The sequence below is a fragment of the Salvelinus fontinalis genome, chromosome 25 (genome assembly GCF_029448725.1).
Source record: "Salvelinus fontinalis isolate EN_2023a chromosome 25, ASM2944872v1, whole genome shotgun sequence".
NCBI lineage: Eukaryota > Metazoa > Chordata > Actinopteri > Salmoniformes > Salmonidae > Salvelinus > Salvelinus fontinalis.
This window is the reverse complement of record NC_074689.1, coordinates 38,334,427-38,356,926: the sequence shown is the minus strand read 5'-3', so window position 1 is coordinate 38,356,926 and position 22,500 is coordinate 38,334,427. Positions and strand designations below refer to the sequence as shown.

At 42.4% G+C, this 22,500-nt stretch overlaps 1 protein-coding gene across 1 annotated transcript in view; it reads left to right on the top strand.

Annotated features, from left to right (window-relative positions):
* Positions 1-22,500, top strand: part of stau2 (staufen double-stranded RNA binding protein 2) — a 321,253-nt gene that overhangs the window by 104,852 nt on the left and 193,901 nt on the right. The window contains exons 13-14 of the mRNA XM_055882277.1: positions 8,659-8,787; positions 13,414-13,471. Of these exons, the coding sequence (XP_055738252.1) occupies positions 8,659-8,787; positions 13,414-13,471 (187 nt within the window). The remainder of the gene's footprint in view (positions 1-8,658; positions 8,788-13,413; positions 13,472-22,500) is intronic.

The window sequence follows — 22,500 nt, the reverse complement described above, 5'->3', positions numbered from 1 at the left end:
ACTTAGGTTGGAGTCATTAAAACTCGTTTTACAGCCACTCCACACATTTCTTGTGAACAAACTATAGTTTTGGCAAGTCGGTTAGGACATCTACTTTGTGCGTGACACAAGTCATTTTTACAAACAGATTATTTCACTTATAATTCACCGTATCACAATTCCAGTGGGTCAGAAGTTTACATACACTAAGTTGACTGTGCATTTAAACAGCTTGGAAAATTACAGAAAATTATTTCATGGCTTTAGAAGCTTCTGATAGGCTAATTGACATCATTTAAGGCAATTGGAGGTGTACCTGTGGATGTATTTCAAGGCCTACCTTCAAACTCAGTGCCATCTTTGCTTGACATCATGTGATAATCAAAAGAAATCAGCCAAGACCTCAGAAAAAGAATTGTAGAACTCGACAAGTCTGGTTCATCCTTGGGAGCAATTTCCAAATGCCTGAAGGTACCACGTTCATCAAACAATAGTACGCAAGTATAAACACCATGGGACCATGCAGCCGTCATACCGCTCAGGAAGGAGACGCGTTCTGTCTCCTAGAGATGAACGTACTTTGTTGCGAAAAGTGCAAATCAATCCCAGAACAACAGCAAAGGACCTTGTGAAGATGCTGGAGGAAACAGGTACAAAAGTATCTATATCCACAGTAAAACGAGTCCTATATCGATATAATCTGAAAGGCCGCTCAGCAAGGAAGAAGCCACTGCTCCAAAACCTCCATAAAAAAGCCAGACTACGGTTTGCAACTGCACATGGGGACAAAGATCGTACTTTTTGGAGAAATGTCCTCTGGTCTGATGAAACAAAAATAGAACTGTTTGGCCATAATGACCATCGTTATGTTTGGAGGAAAAAGGGGGAGGCTTGCAAGCCAAAGAACACCATCCCAACTGTGAAGCACGGGGGTGGCAGGATCATGTTGTGGGGGTGCTTTGCTGCAGGAGGGACTGGTGCACTTCACAAAATAGATGGCATCATGAGGGAGGAAAATTATGTGGATATATTGAAGCAAAATCTCAAGACATCAGTCAGGAAGTTAAAGCTTGGTTGCAAATGGGTCTTCCAAATGGACAATGACCCCAAGCATACTTCCAAAGTTGTGGCGAAATGGCTTAAGGACCTGTCTAGGATGAGGGTGCCGCTAGCGGCACTACCCCCCCACCCCCACTGAAAAACCAGTGCCGCGAAATTCAATTTTTTTTTTTTTTTTAAATATTTAACTTTCACACATTAAAGTCCAATACAGCTAATGAAAGACACAGATCTTGTGAATCCAGCCAACATGTCCAATTTTTAAAATGTTTTACAGGGAAGACACAATATGTAAAGATGTACATCTATTACCTAAAAACACATTAGCATAATCCACCATCTTTTATTTGTCCACCAACACCAGTAGCTATCACCAATTCGGCTAAACTAAGATATTTATAGCCCCTAACCAAGAAAAAAACTCATCAGATGACAGTCTGATAACATATTTATGGTATGGGATAGGTTTTGTTAGAAAAAAGTGCATATTTCAGGTAGATGGCATAGGTTACAATTGCACCCACCGTCACAAATGGACTAGAATAACTACATAGAGCAACGTGTTTACCTACTTACTAATCATCAAACATTTCGTAAAAATACACAGCATACACTAATCGAAAGACACAGATCCTGTGAATACAGACAATATTTCAGATTTTCTAAGTGTCTTACAGCGAAAACACAATAAATCGTTATATAAGCATAGCACATAGCACATAGCAGCCCAGCATTGATTCTAGCCAAAGTGAGCGATAACGTCAACATCGCCAAAATATATTAATTTTTTGACTAACCTTCTCAGAATTCTTCAGATGACACTCCTGTAACATCATATTACACAATCCATATAGAGTTTGATCGAAAATGTTTATATTTAGCCACCAAAATCATGGTTAGACAATGTGAAATGTAGCCCAGCTGGTGAGAAAATGTCCGTGCGCCATATTAGACAGTGATCTACTCTTATACATAAATTCTCATAAACGTGACTAAAAAATATAGGGTGGACAGGGATTGATAGACAATTTAATTCTTAATACAATCGCGGAATTACATTTTTTAAATTATCCTTACTTTTCAATACAGTTTGCGCCAAGCGAAGCTACGTCAAAAAACATGGCGTCCTAAGCCACTAATATTTTTCGACAGAAACACGATTTATCAAAATAAAAATGTCCTACTTTGAGCTGTTCTTCCATCAGTATCTTGGGCAAAGGATCCTTTCTTGGGTCTAATCGTCTTTTGGTGGAAAGCTGTCCTCTTGCCATGTGGAAATGCCAACTGCGTTCGGGATGACCTGGAAGCGTGCCCAGCAATTCACAGCGTTTCAGAAATAAATGTCCCAAAATCGCACTAAACGGATATAAATAGCTATAAAACGCTTTAAATTAACTACCTTATGATGTTTTTAACTCCCATAACGAGTAGAAAACATGACCAGAGTAATATTACTCCCTCCACTAATGCTTGGAACAAGTGCGGGTCGATGTCCTCCAGGCGCATTACGCAGCAAGAAAAGAGTTCCTAGCTACAGGGTTTTTTAATTTGTAGTGCCTGTGAACGCGCAATCGACCCCATTCAAATCGTCATCACGTAAAGGCATCCAGGGGAAGACGTAAGCAGTGTCCGTATACTCATAGCAATAACTGCGGCCTTTTAACTGACTCCAGATCAGGGGCCAAAATTTCTGAAATCTGACTCCATGTCAGGGAAATTGCTGTAGAATGACTTCTGTTCCACTTAGAGACAAAATTTCAACTCCTATAGAAACTATAGACTGTTTTCTATCCAATAATAATAATAATATGCATATTGTACGATCAAGAATTTTGTGGGAAGCCGTTTCAAAAATTACACGATTAGCATAAATAGTGACAACAGCGCCCCCATCCTCAACAGGTTTTAAGGACAACAAAGTCAAGGTATTGGAGTGGCCATCAGAAAGCCCTGACCTCAATCCCATAGAAAATTTGTTGGCAGAACTGAAAAGGCATGTGTGAGCAAGGGGGCCTACAAACCTGACCTAGTTACACCAGCTCTGTCAGGAGGAATGGGCCAAAATTCACCCAACTTATTATGGGAAGCTTGTGGAAGGCTACCAGAAATGTTTGACCCAAGTTAAACAATTTAAAGGCAATGCTACCCAATACTAATTGAGTGTATGTAAACTTCTGACCCACAGGGAATGTGATGAAAGAAATAAAAGCTGAAATAAATCATTCTCTCTACTATTATTCTGACATTTCACATTCTTAAAATAAAGTGGTGATCCTAACTGACCTAAAACAGGGATTTTTTACTTGGATTAAATGTCAGGAATTGTGAAAAAACGAAGTTGAAATGTATTTGGCTAAAGGTGTATGTAAACCTCCGTGGTTCAGTGAAGACATGTTGTGAAACACATCCAAGTCACAGGAAATAAACCTGCTTTATGTCCTCACTTCCTTCGGTATGAACAGAAATCAGGCCCAAGTTCCTTTCATCCACAATGCTTTACTTCCTTCCAACCTTTTCCTTGATTATGCTTCATTGATTCTTCATTGATCTTTCTGATTGACTAATTGATCAGATCAATGATTTATAATGAGGAGAAGGTTACAGTAGAGACGTGGAGACTCAGGGGTGTGTGCATCCCAACTGGCTCCCTATATACTGTACTACTATAGACTAGAGCCCTGTTCCCTATATACTACTATAGACTAGAGCCCTATTCCCTATATACTGTACTACTATAGACTAGAGCCCTGTTCCCTATATAGTGGTACTACTATAGACCAGAGCCCTATTCCCTATATACTGTACTACTATAGACCAGAGCCCTGTTCCCTATATAGTGCACTACTATAGACCAGAGCCCTATTCCCTATATAGTGTACTACTATAGACCAGAGCCCTGTTCCCTATATAGTGTACTACTATAGACCAGAGCCCTGTTCCCTATATAGTGTACTACTATAGACCAGAGCCCTGTTCCCTATATAGTGCACTACTATAGACCAGAGCCCTATTCCCTATATAGTGGTACAACTATAGACCAGAGCCCTATTCCCTATATAGTGCACTACTATAGACCAGAGCCCTATTCCCTATATAGTGGTACTACTATAGACCAGAGCCCTGTTCCCTATATAGTGGTACTACTATAGACCAGAGCCCTATTCCCTATATAGTGTACTACTATAGACCAGAGCCCTATTCCCTATATAGTGTACTACTATAGACCAGAGCCCTGTTCCCTATATAGTGTACTACTATAGACCAGAGCCCTATTCCCTATATAGTGTACTACTATAGACCAGAGCCCTATTCCCTATATAGTGTACTACTATAGACCAGAGCCCTGTTCCCTATATAGTGTACTACTATAGACCAGAGCCCTATTCCCTATATACTGTACTACTATAGACCAGAGCCCTGTTCCCTATATACTGTACTACTATAGACCAGAGCCCTATTCCCTATATAGTGTACTACTATAGACCAGAGCCCTATTCCCTATATACTGTACTACTATAGACCAGAGCCCTATTCCCTATATAGTGTACTACTATAGACCAGAGCCCTATTCCCTATATACTGTACTACTATAGACCAGAGCCCTATTCCCTATATAGTGTACTACTATAGACCAGAGCCCTGTTCCCTATATACTGTACTACTATAGACCAGAGCCCTATTCCCTATATAGTGTACTACTATAGACCAGAGCCCTGTTCCCTATATAGTGTACTACTATAGACCAGAGCCCTGTTCCCTATATAGTGTACTACTATAGACCAGAGCCCTGTTCCCTATATACTGTACTACTATAGACCAGAGCCCTGTTCCCTATATAGTGTACTACTATAGACCAGAGCCCTGTTCCCTACTATAGACCCATCTCTTTACCTTGTGTCTGATGGCTGGTTAGTCTAGTTAAACCCATCTCTTTACCTTGTGTCTGATGGCTGGTTAGTCTGGTTAAACCCATCTCTTTACCTTGTGTCTGATGGCTGGTTAGTCTAGTTAAACCCATCTCTGTACCTTGTGTCTGATGGCTGGTTAGTCTAGTTAAACCCATCTCTTTACCTTGTGTCTGATGGCTGGTTAGTCTAGTTAAACCCATCTCTTTACCTTGTGTCTGATGGCTGGTTAGTCTAGTTAAACCCATCTCTTTACCTTGTGTCTGATGGCTGGTTAGTCTAGTTAAACCCATCTCTTTACCTTGTGTCTGATGGCTGGTTAGTCTAGTTAAACCCATCTCTTTACCTTGTGTCTGATGGCTGGTTAGTCTAGTTAAACCCATCTCTTTACCTTGTGTCTGATGGCTGGTTAGTCTAGTTAAACCCATCTCTTTACCTTGTGTCTGATGGCTGGTTAGTCTAGTTAAACCCATCTCTTTACCTTGTGTCTGATGGCTGGTTAGTCTAGTTAAACCCATCTCTTTACCTTGTGTCTGATGGCTGGTTAGTCTAGTTAAACCCATCTCTTTACCTTGTGTCTGATGGCTGGTTAGTCTAGTTAAACCCATCTCTTTACCATGTGTCTGATGGCTGGTTAGTCTAGTTAAACCCATCTCTGTACCTTGTGTCTGATGGCTGGTTAGTCTAGTTAAACCCATCTCTTTACCTTGTGTCTGATGGCTGGTTAGTCTAGTTAAACCCATCTCTTTACCTTGTGTCTGATGGCTGGTTAGTCTAGTTAAACCCATCTCTTTACCTTGTGTCTGATGGCTGGTTAGTCTAGTTAAACCCATCTCTTTACCTTGTGTCTGATGGCTGGTTAGTCTGGTTAAACCCATCTCTTTACCTTGTGTCTGATGGCTGGTTAGTCTAGTTAAACCCATCTCTTTACCTTGTGTCTGATGGCTGGTTAGTCTAGTTAAACCCATCTCTTTACCTTGTGTCTGATGGCTGGTTAGTCTAGTTAAACCCATCTCTTTACCTTGTGTCTGATGGCTGGTTAGTCTAGTTAAACCCATCTCTTTACCTTGTGTCTGATGGCTGGTTAGTCTAGTTAAACCCATCTCTTTACCTTGTGTCTGATGGCTGGTTAGTCTAGTTAAACCCATCTATATACCTGGTGTCTGATGGCTGGTTAGCGACAGAGCTAGGGTTTTTTAAATCGTTGAATGATTGGATCATCAATAAAGCCATTTTATTAGGCGTTTGTTGTCAGTGTGGTTTTATTTAAAGCTTCCTTCAGAGCTACTTGAAACGGTCAAAGGAACCGTTGTTAAGCCTCTTGAGGTAGACTTGCAGGCAGTGCGCTGAGGGATGTGTCCCAAAGTCCACCCTATTCCCTATGTATTGCACTCGTTTTGACCAGCGTTCTGGTCAAAAGTAGTACACTATCTAGGCGATAGGGTGCCATTTTGGACTAAGCATGACGCTTGTTTGTCTGTTATTGCTACTGAGGTTCTGGGAATGTGGTTAGTACACTGTGGTCAGTCTGTTTGTTTACGGTGACCAAAACAGCATTTGATATTCATTCATCTTGTTTACTTTCCTACGTGTTGATGAAATGTTGATGTGAACGTTTAGAAAGTCAACACGACACGGTTTAATCAAACTGTTCAGTAGTAGTAGTGGCTCCCAACAGAGTAACATGGGATGAAACATTCTCTGGTTTTCTAGAAATCCGTGGGCTGCTGTATCAAGCGGGCAGACAGGCATCGAGACATTCACTTTACATGTTCGAATTAGTTTTAAGATGGGCAAATGTTAGTGACCTAAGCGACTTTTGAGCGCGGTGTGATTGTCGCTGCCAGGCGCGCCGTTTCCAGTATCTCAGAAACGCTCTAACTCCCGGGCTTTTAACGTACGACAGTGTCTGGGGTTTACTGAGAATGGTGCGACAAAACAAAACCACATCCAGTCAGCGGCAGTCCTGTGGGGGTGAAAACACCTCGTTGATGAGAGAAGTCGAAGGAGAATGGGATGAATCGTGCACGCTGACAGGCGGGCCACAAACAGACCAATCACGTCGCAGTACAACAGTGGTGTGGAGAACGACATCTCAGAACACACAACTGGTCGGTCCTCGTCACGGATTGGCTAATTCAGCAGACGACCACACCGGGTTCCTCTCAGCTATAAACAAGAAGAAGCGGCTCCAGTGGGCACGCCATCACCAACGCTGGGAAAACATTGCCTGGTCCGACGACTCCCGGTTCCTGTTGCGTCGTACTGACGTCAGAATCAGGAAGTGGCGTAAGCAGCATGAGGTCATGACCCCATCCTGCCTGGTGTCAACGGTACAGGCTGCTGGTGTAATGGTGTGGGGAATGTTTTCCTGGCACACTTTAGGTCCCTTGATACCAATTGAGCAATATTTCCATGCCCCGAATAATTTGGGCTGTTCTGGAGGCAAAGGGGGGTCTGACCCGGTACGAGATGGGTCTACTTAATAAACTGGATATATTGGAAATGTAGTCCTCTGTAATATATAATAGGAAATGTAGTCCTCTGTAATATATAATAGGAAATGTAGTTCTCTGTAATATATAATAGGAAATGTAGTTCTCTGTAATATATAATAGGAAATGTAGTCCTCTGTAATATATAATAGGAAATGTAGTTCTCTGTAATATATAATAGGAAATGTAGTCCTCTGTAATATATAATAGGAAATGTAGTCCTCTGTAATATATAATAGGAAATGTAGTTCTCTGTAATATATAATAGGAAATGTAGTTCTCTGTAATATATAATAGGAAATGTAGTTCTCTGTAATATATAATAGGAAATGTAGTTCTCTGTAATATATAATAGGAAATGTAGTCCTCTGTAATATATAATAGGAAATGTAGTCCTCTGTAATATATAATAGGAAATGTAGTCCTCTGTAATATATAATAGGAAATGTAGTTCTCTGTAATATATAATAGGAAATGTAGTTCTCTGTAATATATAATAGGAAATGTAGTCCTCTGTAATATATAATAGGAAATGTAGTCCTCTGTAATATATAATAGGAAATGTAGTTCTCTGTAATATATAATAGGAAATGTAGTTCTCTGTAATATATAATAGGAAATGTAGTCCTCTAATATATAATAGGAAATGTAGTCCTCTAATATATAATAGGAAATGTAGTCCTCTGTAATATATAATAGGAAATGTAGTTCTCTGTAATATATAATAGGAAATGTAGTTCTCTGTAATATATAATAGGAAATGTAGTCCCCTGTAATATATAATAGGAAATGTAGTTCTCTGTAATATATCATAGGAAATATAGTCCTCTGTAATATATAATAGGAAATGTAGTTCTCTGTAATATATAATAGGAAATGTAGTTCTCTGTAATATATAATAGGAAATGTAGTTCTCTGTAGTATATAATAGGAAATGTAGTCCTCTGTAATATATAATAGGAAATGTAGTCCTCTGTAGTATATACTAGGAAATGTAGTTCTCTGTAATATATAATAGCAAATGTAGTCCTCTGTAATATATAATAGGAAATGTAGTCCTCTGTAATATATAATAGGAAATGTAGTCCTCTGTAATATATAATAGGAAATGTAGTCCTCTGTAATATATAATAGGAAATGTAGTTCTCTGTAATATACAGTAGGAGAACACACAACGTCTCATAAAGGCACTGTTGTCTGTCTGTGTGTTGTCTGTGCAGGTGAAGGTGTGTGGCGAGGTAGCCACGGGAACAGGGCCCAATAAGAAGGTGGCGAAGCGGAATGCTGCCGAGGCTATGCTACTACAGCTGGGATACAAGGCCTCCACCTGCCCACAGAGCCCTACTGAGGTTATAACGCATTATAACCCCTCTTTAAAATATAGCACACCTCTATATCATCTATCACACCTCTATATCATCTATCACACCTCTATGTCATCTATAACAGCTCTATATCATCTATCACACCTCTATGTCATCTATAACAGCTCTATTACACCTCTATGTCATCTATAACAGCTCTATAACATCTATAACACCTCTGTCATCTATAACAGCTCTATAACATCTATAACACCTCTATAACATCTATCACACCTCTATCATCTATTACACCTCTATGTCATCTATAACACCTCTATATCATCTATCACAGCTCTATAACATCTATCACACCTTTATAACACCTCTATGTCATCTATAACACCTCTATATCATCTATCACAGCTCTATAACATCTATCACACCTTTATAACACCTCTATGTCATCTATAACACCTCTATATCATCTATCACAGCTCTATAACATCTATAACACCTCTATGTCATCTATAACACCTCTATATCATCTATCACAGCTCTGTAACATCTATCACACCTCTATATCATCTATAACACCTCTATGTCATCTATAACACCTCTATATCATCTATCACAGCTCTGTAACATCTATCACACCTCTATATCATCTATCACACCTCTATGTCATCTATAACACCTCTATGTCATCTATAACACCTCTATATCATCTATAACACCTCTATATCATCTATCACAGCTCTATAACATCTATCACACCTCTATATCATCTATAACACCTCTATGTCATCTATAACACCTCTATATCATCTATCACAGCTCTGTAACATCTATCACACCTCTATATCATCTATAACTCCTCTATGTCATCTATAACACCTCTATCATCTATCACACCTCTATATCATCTATAACACCTCTATGTCATCTATAACAGCTCTATATCATCTATCACACCTCTATATCATCTATAACACCTCTATATCATCTATCACAGCTCTATAACATCTATCACACCTCTATGTCATCTATCACAGCTCTATAACATCTATAACACCTCTATCATCTATCACACCTCTATATCATCTATAACACCTCTATGTCATCTATAACAGCTCTATATCATCTATCACACCTCTATATCATCTATAACACCTCTATATCATCTATCACAGCTCTATAACATCTATAACACACATATATCATCTATACCACCTCTATGTCATCTATATCACCTCTATCATCTATAACACCTCTATGTCATCTATCACACCTCTATGTCATCTATATCACCTCTATCATCTATAACACCTCTAACACCTCTCATCTATAACACCTCTATATCATCTATAACACCTCTATATCACCTCTATCATCTATAACACCTCTATGTCATCTATAACAGCTCTATAACACCTCTATCATCTATAACACCTATATATCAACACCTCTATATCATCTATCACAGCTCTATAACATCTATCACACCTCTATATCACCTCTATCATCTATAACACCTCTATGTCATCTATAACAGCTCTATAACACCTCTATCATCTATAACACCTATATATCAACACCTCTATATCATCTATCACACCTCTATGTCATCTATAACATCTCTATAACATCTATCACACCTCTATATCATCTATCACACCTCTATGTCATCTATAACATCTCTATAACACATCTATATCATCTATAACACCTCTATGTCATCTATAACACCTCTATCATCTATAACACCTCTATCATCTACAACACCTCTATCATCTATAACACCTCTATATCATCTATACCACCTCTATATCATCTATAACACCTCTATATCATCTATAACACCTCTATATCATCTATACCACCTCTATATCATCTATAACACCTCTATCACCTATAACACCTCTATATCATCTATAACACCTCTATAACACATCTATAACACCTCTAACACATCTATATCATCTATAACACCTCTATAACACATCTATATCATATATAACACCTCTATATCATCTATAACACCTCTAACACATCTATATCATCTATAACACCTCTATAACACATCTATATCATCTATAACACCCCTATATCATCTATACCACCTCTATATCATCTATAACACCTCTATATCACCTATAACACCTCTATATCATCTATAACACCTCTATATCATCTTAAACAGCTCTATATCACCTATAACACCTCTATAACACCTCTATATCATCTATAACACCTCTATAACACCTCTATATCATCTATAACACCTCTATACCACCTCTATATCATCTATACCACCTCTGTTTCATCTATAACACCTCTATATCATCTATAACACCTCTATCACACCTCTATATCATCTATACCACCTCTATATCATCTATACCACCTCTATATCATCTATAACACCTCTATATCATCTATAACACCTCTATATCATCTATAACACCTCTATATCATCTATAACACCTCTATCATCTATACCACCTCTATATCATCTATAACACCTCTATATCATCTATAACACCTCTATATCATCTATAACACCTCTATATCATCTATAACACCTCTATATCATCTATACCACCTCTATATCATCTATAACACCTCTATATCATCTATAACACCTCTATATCATCTATAACACCTCTATATCATCTATAACACCTCTATATCATCTATAACACCTAAACACATCTATAATATCTAATAACACATGTAAAAGTTGTAACACCTTCTTTAAACATTACTACAGCTGGGATACAAGGCTTCCACCTGACCACTTAACAGATTTATAACATGTTTACACATGTTTATAACACATTTATATGTTTACAGCACATTTATAAACATACATAAAGCTCCTGAGAACTCTGAAACACTGCTTACAAAAGAGACTACTGCAAAAATGTAGCTGGCTTCTGAAACATTCATTCCTTATGAGTTCTTATGTTTATAATGGGATGATGTCTGTGTGAATATATTCTGCTCTGTTGAGTAGCTCATCCTCAGCCCTCGATCGCTCTCTCTCTCTCTACCTCTCTCTCTTCTCTCTATCTCCCTGTCTCCCCCCCCTCTCTCTCTACCTCTCTCTCTTCTCTCTATCTCCCTGTCTCCCCCCCCTCTCTCTCTCTCTACCTCTCTCTCTCTCTCTATCTCCCTATCTCGCCTCTCTCTCTACCTCTCTCTCTTCTCTCTCTGTCTCCCTATCCCCCCCCCCCTCTCTCTCTCTCTCTCTCTCTCTCTCTCTCTGTCTCTCCCTCTCTCTCTGTCTCTCCCTCTCTCTCTGTCTCTCCCTCTCTCTCTCTACCTCCCTCTCTCTCTCTCTCTCTCTCTACCTCCCTCTCTCTCTCTCTCTCTCTCTCTCTCTCTCTCTCTCTACCTCTCTCATCTCCCTATCTCCCTCTCTCTCTCTCTCTCTCTCTCTCTCTCTCTCTCTCTCTCTCTCTCTCTCTGTCTCTCCCTCTCTCTCTGTCTCTCCCTCTCTCTGTCTCTCCCTCTCTCTCTCTACCTCCCTCTCTCTCTCTCTCTCTCTACCTCTCTCATCTCCCTATCTCCCCTCTCTCTCTCTCTCTCTCTCTCTCTCTCTGTCTCTCCCTCTCTCTCTGTCTCTCCCTCTCTCTCTGTCTCTCCCTCTCTCTCTCTACCTCCCTCTCTCTCTCTCTCTCTCTCTCTCTTATCTCCCCTATCTCCCCTCTCTCTCTCTCTCTCTCTCTCTCTCTCTCTCTCTCTCTCTCTCTCTCTCTCTCTCTCTCTCTCTCGTACACTAAGGACCAGGCCTTGGTTCTTCCCCCAGACAGATCATTACAGTACATAGCCACCGTAACTAATTGCTGAGTTATCTGAGGCAGACCATTTTGAAGGGATGTGTTAATCATTGGTTTGACAGCTGAAGAGATGTCTATTAATGTATCTCAGTCAGCACACAGATCTTCTCTGTGTAACTCAGTCAGTCAACACATAGACCTTCTCTGTGTAACTCAGTCAGTCAACACACAGATCTTCTCTGTGTAACTCAGTCAACAGACAGATCTTCTCTGTGTAACTCAGTCAACACATAGACCTTCTCTGTGTAACTCAGTCAGTCAACACATAGACCTTCTCTGTGTAACTCAGTCAGTCAACAGACAGATCTTCTCTGTGTAACTCAGTCAGTCAACACATAGACCTTCTCTGTGTAACTCAGTCAGTCAACACATAGACCTTCTCTGTGTAACTCAGTCAGTCAACACATAGACCTTCTCTGTGTATCTCAGTCAACACACAGATCTTCTTGACTCAATGTGTCTGTATCTCCTTACAGAAGTCCTATCTCCAGACCAGTGCTATGTAACTTGACAACAACACAGGGCCTCAGCCACACACACAGATAAATAACACAGATAAATTAAACCATTCAATTGAAGGTAAAGTGGACACTCACATCACCCCCTACGTCAGTATTTGGCTATGAGACAGACAGTTAGTTAGTCCAACGTTTCTTCTTCGTTTCAGAACCATTGTCTCTGTGTATTCACAACGGCAGGAAGGATCTTGTCTGACACGCGTGAAAATGCGTTTTGTTAAATCCGTCTTCTACTCTCCTTTCTCTCAATGCTACATCTCTCTTTTCCCTCCCAACTTTCTCTCTCCTCTCTTCGTCTGACGTGGCTACAGATGGACGACAAAGGCTGGAACGGACAAAAGACGGCTTTTAATGAAACTCCAACAAACAGTGAGTATCCTCCTCCTTCATTGCCTCTCTCCCTCCTGCAGGTGGTTGAGCCTCAGTGATGGCTCTATGTTTAATCTCAGTGACTGGACAATGGGGGGGGGTGACTGTCAGCTCAATGTGCAGTGTGTCGGTGTGGGGAGCCTGCAAATACAGCTCTATTCACCCAGGGCTTATAGACCTGCCTGGTGAGGTCCTCCCTCTCTCTGGGGGCCTGCCTGGTGAGGTCCTCCCTCTCCCTGGGGGCCTGCCTGGTGAGGTCCTCCCTCTCCCTGGGGGCCTGCCTGGTGAGGTCCTCCCTCTCCCTGGGGGCCTGCCTGGTGAGGTCCTCCCTCTCCCTGGGGGCCTGCCTGGTGAGGTCCTCCCTCTCCCTGGGGGCCTGCCTGGTGAGGTCCTGCCTGTCCCTGGGGGCCTGCCCGGTGAGGTCCTGCCTGTCCCTGGGGGCCTGCCCAGTGAGGTCCTCCCTCTCCCTGGGGGCCTGCCTGGTGAGGTCCTCCCTCTCCCTGGGGGCCTGCCTGTTGAGGTCCTCCCTCTCCCTGTGAAGTCCCCACCCACAGCCTTCCTGTGCATGGATGTAACCCTTCACTCATGATTAAGACACACACACATAATTAAATCCTCACACACTCAAACACACATCTTTTAGAGATCCTCACACACACACACACACACACACACACACACATACAAATGACGTAACAGTTTAAATGTGTGTGATCGGTGTTAGGCCTTAGTATAGTAACAGTTTAAATGTGTGTGTGATCGGTGTTGGGCCTTTAGAATAGTTGTGTGGTTGTGTTAGTAAGTACATCTGTCTCTGAGAATGTGTTTGTTGGGTAACTGAATACCTATGTACTGTATTACTTCTGGTTAATGGAGCCTCTGGGCAGTAGGACGACTCAAACTACAGGACAATTTGTCTGTAAGAGGAATGTTGCTTTTCTCAAAAAGGGACAACAAAGGAATGTAACACAGTATTATATTGCAAGTTTACTTATTGTTAATATCCATCAAATGTATTTCTAATGCCCTTTTTACATCAGCTGATGGCACAAAGTGCTGTACAGACACCCAGCCTAAAACCCCAAACAGCAAGCAATGCAGAAGCACGGTGGTTAGAAAAAGCTCCCAAGAAAGGCAGGAACCTAAGAAGAAATCTAGAGAGGAACCAGGCTATGAGGGGTGGCCAGTCCTCTTCTGGCTGTGCCGGGTGGAGATTATAAGAGTACATGGTCATTAAGGCCAGATTGTTCTTCAAGATGTTCAAAAGTTCATAGATGACCAGCAGGGTCAAATAATATTCCCTGGGGTTGTAGAGGGTGCATCAGGTCAGCACCTCAGGAGTAAATGTCAGTTGGCTTTTCATAGCCGAGCAGTCAGACGTTGAATATAACATGACATAATATTATATAATATATTGTTATATAATATAACATTCTGTAATATAACATTATGTAATGTAATATAGCATTATGTAATGTAATATAGCATTATGTAATGTAATATAGCATTATGTAATATAATATAACATTATGTAATATAACATTATGTAATATAACATTATGTAATATAATATAACAATATGTAATGTAATATAACATTATGTAATGTAATATAGCATTATGTAATATAATATAACTATATGTATTATAATATAACAATATATAATATAACATTATGTAATATAACAGAAGTGACTTGTTGCATACCAACACCAGTGATTTTCTAAACAGAACATATTAAAGCAGAACTGTAATCATGTTTCCATCCACAGTTACTAAAGTCATACCGAATAAATAAATAAAAATGACGACAGCTGTGATGTAAACAGAAAGTTTCGTTACTATTTTATACAAGGCCGACAGATCATTTGTTCGTTTCGACATGGTGGGATGTTTTTGTGTTGGTAAAATGTATGACGTGAGAAATGGCGTTGGAAACGCCTTTATGCGGAAATATAGAGTTAATAACCATCAGATAGAAGTAAACTTGGAGTTAAGTGATGACATGGTGTGTGGTCCTCCCATTATAACTGGGGAAACCATGCCGTTTATGATGCTACAGATGAAATATATGATGATGATGTCCTAGCCGTGTCTGAATCCTGGCTTAGGAAGGCCACCAAAAATTCAGAAATTTCCATCCCCAACTACAACATTTTCCGTCAAGATAGAACTGCTAAAGGGGGCGGAGCTGCAATCTACTGTAGAGATAGCCTGCAGAGTTCTGTCATACTATTCAGGTCTATGCCCAAACAGTTCGAGCTTCTACTTTTAATGATCCATCTCTCAAGAAATTAGTCCCTCACTGTTGCCGCTTGTTATAGACCCCCCTCAGCTCCCAGCTGTGCCCTAGACACCTGCCCTGGACAGAATTGATTGCCCCCCATCTATCGTCAGAGTTAATTCTGCTAGGTGACCTAAACTGGGATATGCTTAACACCCCGGCAGTCCTACAATCTAAGCTAGATGCCCTCAATCTCACACAAATCATCAAAGAACCTACCAGGTACAACCCCACATCCCTAAACATGGGCACCCTCATAGATATCATCCTGACCAACCTGCCCTCTAAATACACCTCTGCTGTCTTCAACCAGGATCTCAGTGATCACTGCCTCATTGCCTGCGTCAGTAATGGGTCCGCGGTCAAACGACCACCCCACATCACTGTCAAACGCTCGCTTAAACACTTCTGCGAGCAGGCCTTTCTAATCGACCTGGCTCGGGTATCCTGTAAGGATATTGACCTCATCCCGTCAGTAGAGGATGCCTGGTGGTCCTCACCATCTTAGATAAGCCCCATTCAAAAAAATGTAGAACTAAGAACAGATATAGCACTTGGTTCACTCCAGACTTGACTGCCCTTGACCAGCACAAAAACATCCTGTGGCGGACTGCAATAGCATCGAATAGTCCCCACGACATGCAACTGTTCAGGGAAGTCAGGAACCAATACACACAGTCAGTTAGGAAATTCGCATCCTGCAGCACTAAAAAGTTCTGGGACACTGTAAAGTCCATGGAGAATAAGAACACCTCCTCCCAGCGGCCCACTGCACTGAGACTAGGAAACACTGTCACCACTGATAAATCCACGATAATCGAGAATTTCATGGCTACCCCAACACCGACCAATAGCTCTGCATCCCCCGCAGCAACTGACCGAAGACCCCCCCGCTTCTCCTTCACCCAAATCCAGACAGCTGATGTACAGAAAATGCTGCAAAATCTGGATCCCTACAAATCAGCCGGGCTAGACAATCTGGACCCTCTCTTCCTGAAATTATCCGCCACCATTGTTGCAACCCCATATTACTAGTGTGTTCAACCTCTCTTTCGTATCGTCTGAGATTCCTAAAGATTGGAAAGCTGCCGTGGTCATCCCCCTCTTCAAAGGGGGAGACACTCTAGACCCAAACTGCTACAGACCTATATCTATCCTACCCTGCCTTTCAAAGGTCTTCGAAAGCCAAGTTAACAAACAGATCACTGACCATTTCGAATCCCACCGTACCTTCTCCGCTATGCAATCTGGTTTCAGAGCTGGTCATGGGTGCACCTCAGCCACGCTCAAGTTACTAAACGATATCATAACCGCCATCGATAAAAGACAGTACTGTGCAGCCGTCTTCATCGACCTGGCCAAGGATTTCGACTCTGTCAATCACCGTATTCTTATTGTCAGACTCAACAGCCTTGGTTTCTCTAATGACTGCCTCGCCTGGTTCACTAACTACTTCTCAAGCAGAGTTCAGTGTGTCAAATCAGAGGGCCTGTTATCCGGACCTCTGGCAGTCTCTATGGGGGTGCCACAGGGTTCAATTCTCGGGCCGAATCTTTTCTCTGTGTACATCAATGATGTCGCTCTTGCTGCTGGTGATTCTCTGATCCACCTCTACGCAGACGACACCATTCTGTATACTTCTGGCCCCTCTTTGGACACTGTGTTAACTAACTTCCAGACAAGCTTCAGCGCCATACAACTCTCCTTCCTTGGCCTCCAACTGCTCTTAAATGCAAGTAAAACTAAATGCATGCTACTCAACCGATCACTGCCAGCACCTGCCTGCCCGTCCAGCATCACTACTCTGGACGGTTCTGACCTAGAATATGTGGACAACTATAAATACCTATGTGTCTGGTTAGACTGTAAACTCTTCTTCCAGACTCACATTAAGCATCTTCAATCCAAAGTTAAATCTAGAATCGGCTTCCTATTCCGCAACAAAGCATCCTTCACTCATGCTGCCAAACATACCCTCGTAAAACTGACTATCCTACCGATCCTTGACTTGGGCGACGTCATTTATAAAATAGCCTCCAACACTCTACTCAGCAAATTGGATGTAGTCTATCAGTGTCATCCGTTTTGTCACCCAAGCCCCATATATTACCCACCACTGCGACCTGTATGCTGTCGTTGGCTGGTCCTCGCTACATATTTGTTGCCAAACCCACTGGCTCCAGGTCATCTATAAGTCTTTGCTAGGTAAAGCCCCGCCTTATCTCTGCTCACTGGTCATCCCCAGAGCCAACACTTCCTTTGGCCCGACCTTTCCTTACAGTTCTCTGCTGCCAATGACTGGAACGATTTTGTAAAAATCACTGAAGTTGGAGACTTATATCTCCCTCACTAACTTTAAGCGTCAGCTGTCAGAGCAGCTTACCGATCGATGCAGCTGTACATAGCCCATCTGTAAATAGCCCATCCAACTAACTATCTACCTCATCCCCATATTGTTTTTGTTTTTCTGCTCTTTTGGACACCAGTATTTCTACCTTCACATCCTCATCTGCACATCTATCACTCCAGTGTAAATTGCTAAATTGTAATTACTTCACCACTATTGGCCGATTTATTGTCTTACCTCCTTACTTTATTTGCACACACTGTACACTGTATATTTTTCTACTGTGTTATTGACTGTATGTTTGTCTTTCCCACGTGTAACTCTGTTGTTTTGTGTCACACTGCTTTGCTTTATCTTGGCCAGATCGCAGTTGTAAATGAGAACTTGTTCTCAACTGGGGTACCTGGTTAAATAAAGGTTAAATAAATAAATTAAAAATTAAAAAGTCACCGTGCACTAAATGACACATTGCATATTGATATATTGAATAAAGGTGAAAAAAAATGTAAATACATTTTACAGGGTGGTGAAAGTGCACGGTGATGAGCTCGATGCTCTTTTACAATAAATATCGAGGGTCTTATTCTGGTGACTTGATCGATGCTCGACTTCCGTTTCACAAATTAAAAGTATCCATAATAACCTCATTATGTAGGCTAGCCTGCCCACCGTATCTGGGAGCTGTTGGCTATAACCTCATTATGTAGGCTAGCCTGCCCACCGTATCTGGCAGCTGTTGGCTATAACCTCATTATGTAGGCTAGCCTGCCCACCGTATCTGGGAGCTGTTGGCTATAACCTCATTATGTAGGCTAGCCTGCCCACCGTATCTGGGAGCTGTTGGCTATAACCTCATTATGTAGGCTAGCCTGCCCACCGTATCTGGGAGCTGTTGGCTATAACCTCATTATGTAGGCTAGCCTGCCCACCGTATCTGGGAGCTGTTGGCTATAACCTCATTATGTAGGCTAGCCTGCCCACCGTATCTGGCAGCTGTTGGCTATAACCTCATTATGTAGGCTAGCCTGCCCACCGTATCTGGGAGCTGTTGGCTATAACCTCATTATGTAGGCTAGCCTGCCCACCGTATCTGGGAGCTGTTGGCTATAACAGCATTATGTAGGCTAGCCTGCCCACCGTATCTGGGAGCTGGTGGCTATAACCTCATTATGTAGGCTAGCCTGCCCACCGTATCTGGGAGCTGTTGGCTATAACCTCATTATGTAGGCTAGCCTGCCCACCGTATCTGGGAGCTGTTGACTATAACCTCATTATGTAGGCTAGCCTGCCCACCGTATCTGGGAGCTGTTGGCTATAACCTCATTATGTAGGCTAGCCTGCCCACCGTATCTGGGAGCTGTTGGCTATAACCTCATTATATAGGCTAGCCTGCCCACCGTATCTGGGAGCTGTTGACTATAACCTCATTATGTAGGCTAGCCTGCCCACCGTATCTGGGAGCTGTTGGCTATAACCTCATTATGTAGGCTAGCCTGCCCACCGTATCTGGGAGCTGTTGGCTATAACCTCATTATGTAGGCTAGCCTGCCCACCGTATCTGGGAGCTGTTGACTATAACCTCATTATGTAGGCTAGCCTGCCCACCGTATCTGGGAGCTGTTGGCTATAACCTCATTATGTAGGCTAGCCTGCCCACCGTATCTGGGAGCTGTTGACTATAACCTCATTATGTAGGCTAGCCTGCCCACCGTATCTGGGAGCTGTTGGCTATAACCTCATTATGTAGGCTAGCCTGCCCACCGTATCTGGGAGCTGTTGACTATAACCTCATTATGTAGGCTAGCCTGCCCACCGTATCTGGGAGCTGTTGGCTATAACCTCATTATGTAGACTAGCCTGCCCACCGTATCTGGGAGCTGTTGGCTATAACCTCATTATGTAGGCTAGCCTGCCCACCGTATCTGGGAGCTGTTGGCTATAACCTCATTATGTAGGCTAGCCTGCCCACCGTATCTGGCAGCTGTTGGCTATAACCTCATTATGTAGGCTAGCCTGCCCACCGTATCTGGGAGCTGTTGGCTATAACCTCATTATGTAGGCTAGCCTGCCCACCGTATCTGGGAGCTGTTGGCTATAACCTCATTATGTAGGCTAGCCTGCCCACCGTATCTGGGAGCTGTTGGCTATAACCTCATTATGTAGGCTAGCCTGCCCACCGTATCTGGCAGCTGTTGGCTATAACCTCATTATGTAGGCTAGCCTGCCCACCGTATCTGGGAGCTGTTGGCTATAACCTCATTATGTAGGCTAGCCTGCCCACCGTATCTGGGAGCTGTTGGCTATAACCTCATTATGTAGGCTAGCCTGCCCACCGTATCTGGGAGCTGTTGGCTATAACCTCATTATGTAGGCTAGCCTGCCCACCGTATCTGGGAGCTGTTGGCTATAACCTCATTATGTAGGCTAGCCTGCCCACCGTATCTGGGAGCTGTTGGCTATAACCTCATTATGTAGGCTAGCCTGCCCACCGTATCTGGGAGCTGTTGGCTATAACCTCATTATGTAGGCTAGCCTGCCCACCGTATCTGGCAGCTGTTGGCTATAACCTCATTATGTAGGCTAGCCTGCCCACCGTATCTGGCAGCTGTTGGCTATAACCTCATTATGTAGGCTAGCCTGCCCACCGTATCTGGCAGCTGTTGGCTATAACCTCATTATGTAGGCTAGCCTGCCCACCGTATCTGGGAGCTGTTGGCTATAACCTCATTATGTAGGCTAGCCTGCCCACCGTATCTGGGAACTGTTGACTATAACCTCATTATGTAGGCTAGCCTGCCCACCGTATCTGGGAGCTGTTGGCTATAACCTCATTATGTAGGCTAGCCTGCCCACCGTATCTGGGAGCTGTTGGCTATAACCTCATTATGTAGGCTAGCCTGCCCACCGTATCTGGGAACTGTTGACTATAACCTCATTATGTAGGCTAGCCTGCCCACCGTATCTGGGAGCTGTTGGCTATAACCTCATTATGTAGGCTAGCCTGCCCACCGTATCTGGGAACTGTTGACTATAACCTCATTATGTAGGCTAGCCTGCACACCGTATCTGGGAGCTGTTGGCTATAACCTCATTATGTAGGCTAGCCTGCCCACCGTATCTGGGAACTGTTGACTATAACCTCATTATGTAGGCTAGCCTGCACACCGTATCTGGGAACTATTGTTAGACCTGAACATGCGATGGAAACACATGGAACTTTATGTTTTTATTCAGTACATGAAAACTTAATACGATAACGTATTTGTCATGGAGTTGAAATGGATGAATGGTTCACAATGGGAGATCATCACTGTTGTCCTTCTGTAGTGACGTAAGGGTTAAATTAGGTCAACACACACACACACACACATTTTCTCTCTGTCTCACACACTGTATCGTATCATTGGTGGTGAAGAGTTTAACCGCTGCGTATCATTGGTGGTGAAGAGTTTAACCGCTGCGTGTCATTGGTGGTGAAGAGTTTAACCGCTGCGTATCATTGGTGGTGAAGAGTTTAACCGCTGCGTATCATTGGTGGTGAAGAGTTTAACCGCTGCGTATCATTGGTGGTGAAGAGTTGAACCGCTGCGTATCATTGGTGGTGAAGAGTTTAACCGCTGCGTATCATTGGTGGTGAAGAGTTTAACCGCTGCGTATCATTGGTGGTGAAGAGTTTAACCGCTGCGTATCATTGGTGGTGAAGAGTTTAACCGCTGCGTATCATTGGTGGTGAAGAGTTGAACCGCTGCGTATCATTGGTGGTGAAGAGTTGAACCGCTGCGTATCATTGGTGGTGAAGAGTTTAACCGCTGCGTATCATTGGTGGTGAAGAGTTTAACCGCTGCGTATCATTGGTGGTGAACCGCTGCATGTGGTTTTGGTCACTGCTCTTTAGCTGAGCGCTGACAGCATGACAGACTACAGCTCCGCTTATTGGCCAAGCCTGTTGCTGCATGGCCCCCTGGGAAATGCAGTTTTTCTTATTTAGTGTTAATTATTCCCACAGTTGGCTCTGGGAACCCAGCCCTTCTCACTCAGTCATAAAGTGTGTGTGGTGTTTCTGCTCTGTAAACTCCCCGAGCCACAAAACACCAACTGCTAATGTTCCGATGATGATGATGATGATGCTGATGATGATGTGGACTGGCGTAAACCTGATTTTATTACTCATCCAAGAAGACACAGCTGTGTGTGTGTGTGTGTGTGTGTGTGTGTGTGTGTGTGTGTGTGTGTGTGTGTGTGTGTGTGTGTGTGTGTGTGTGTGTGTGTGTGTGTGTGTGTGTGTGTGTGTTTGTTAGACTATGGGAGAGTGTTTGGATCAGTTGGTTTCTATAAAGAATCTGTTGCATAGGAATGTTGATGATCTGTGAATCAATGTAAACACACACAGATACACATC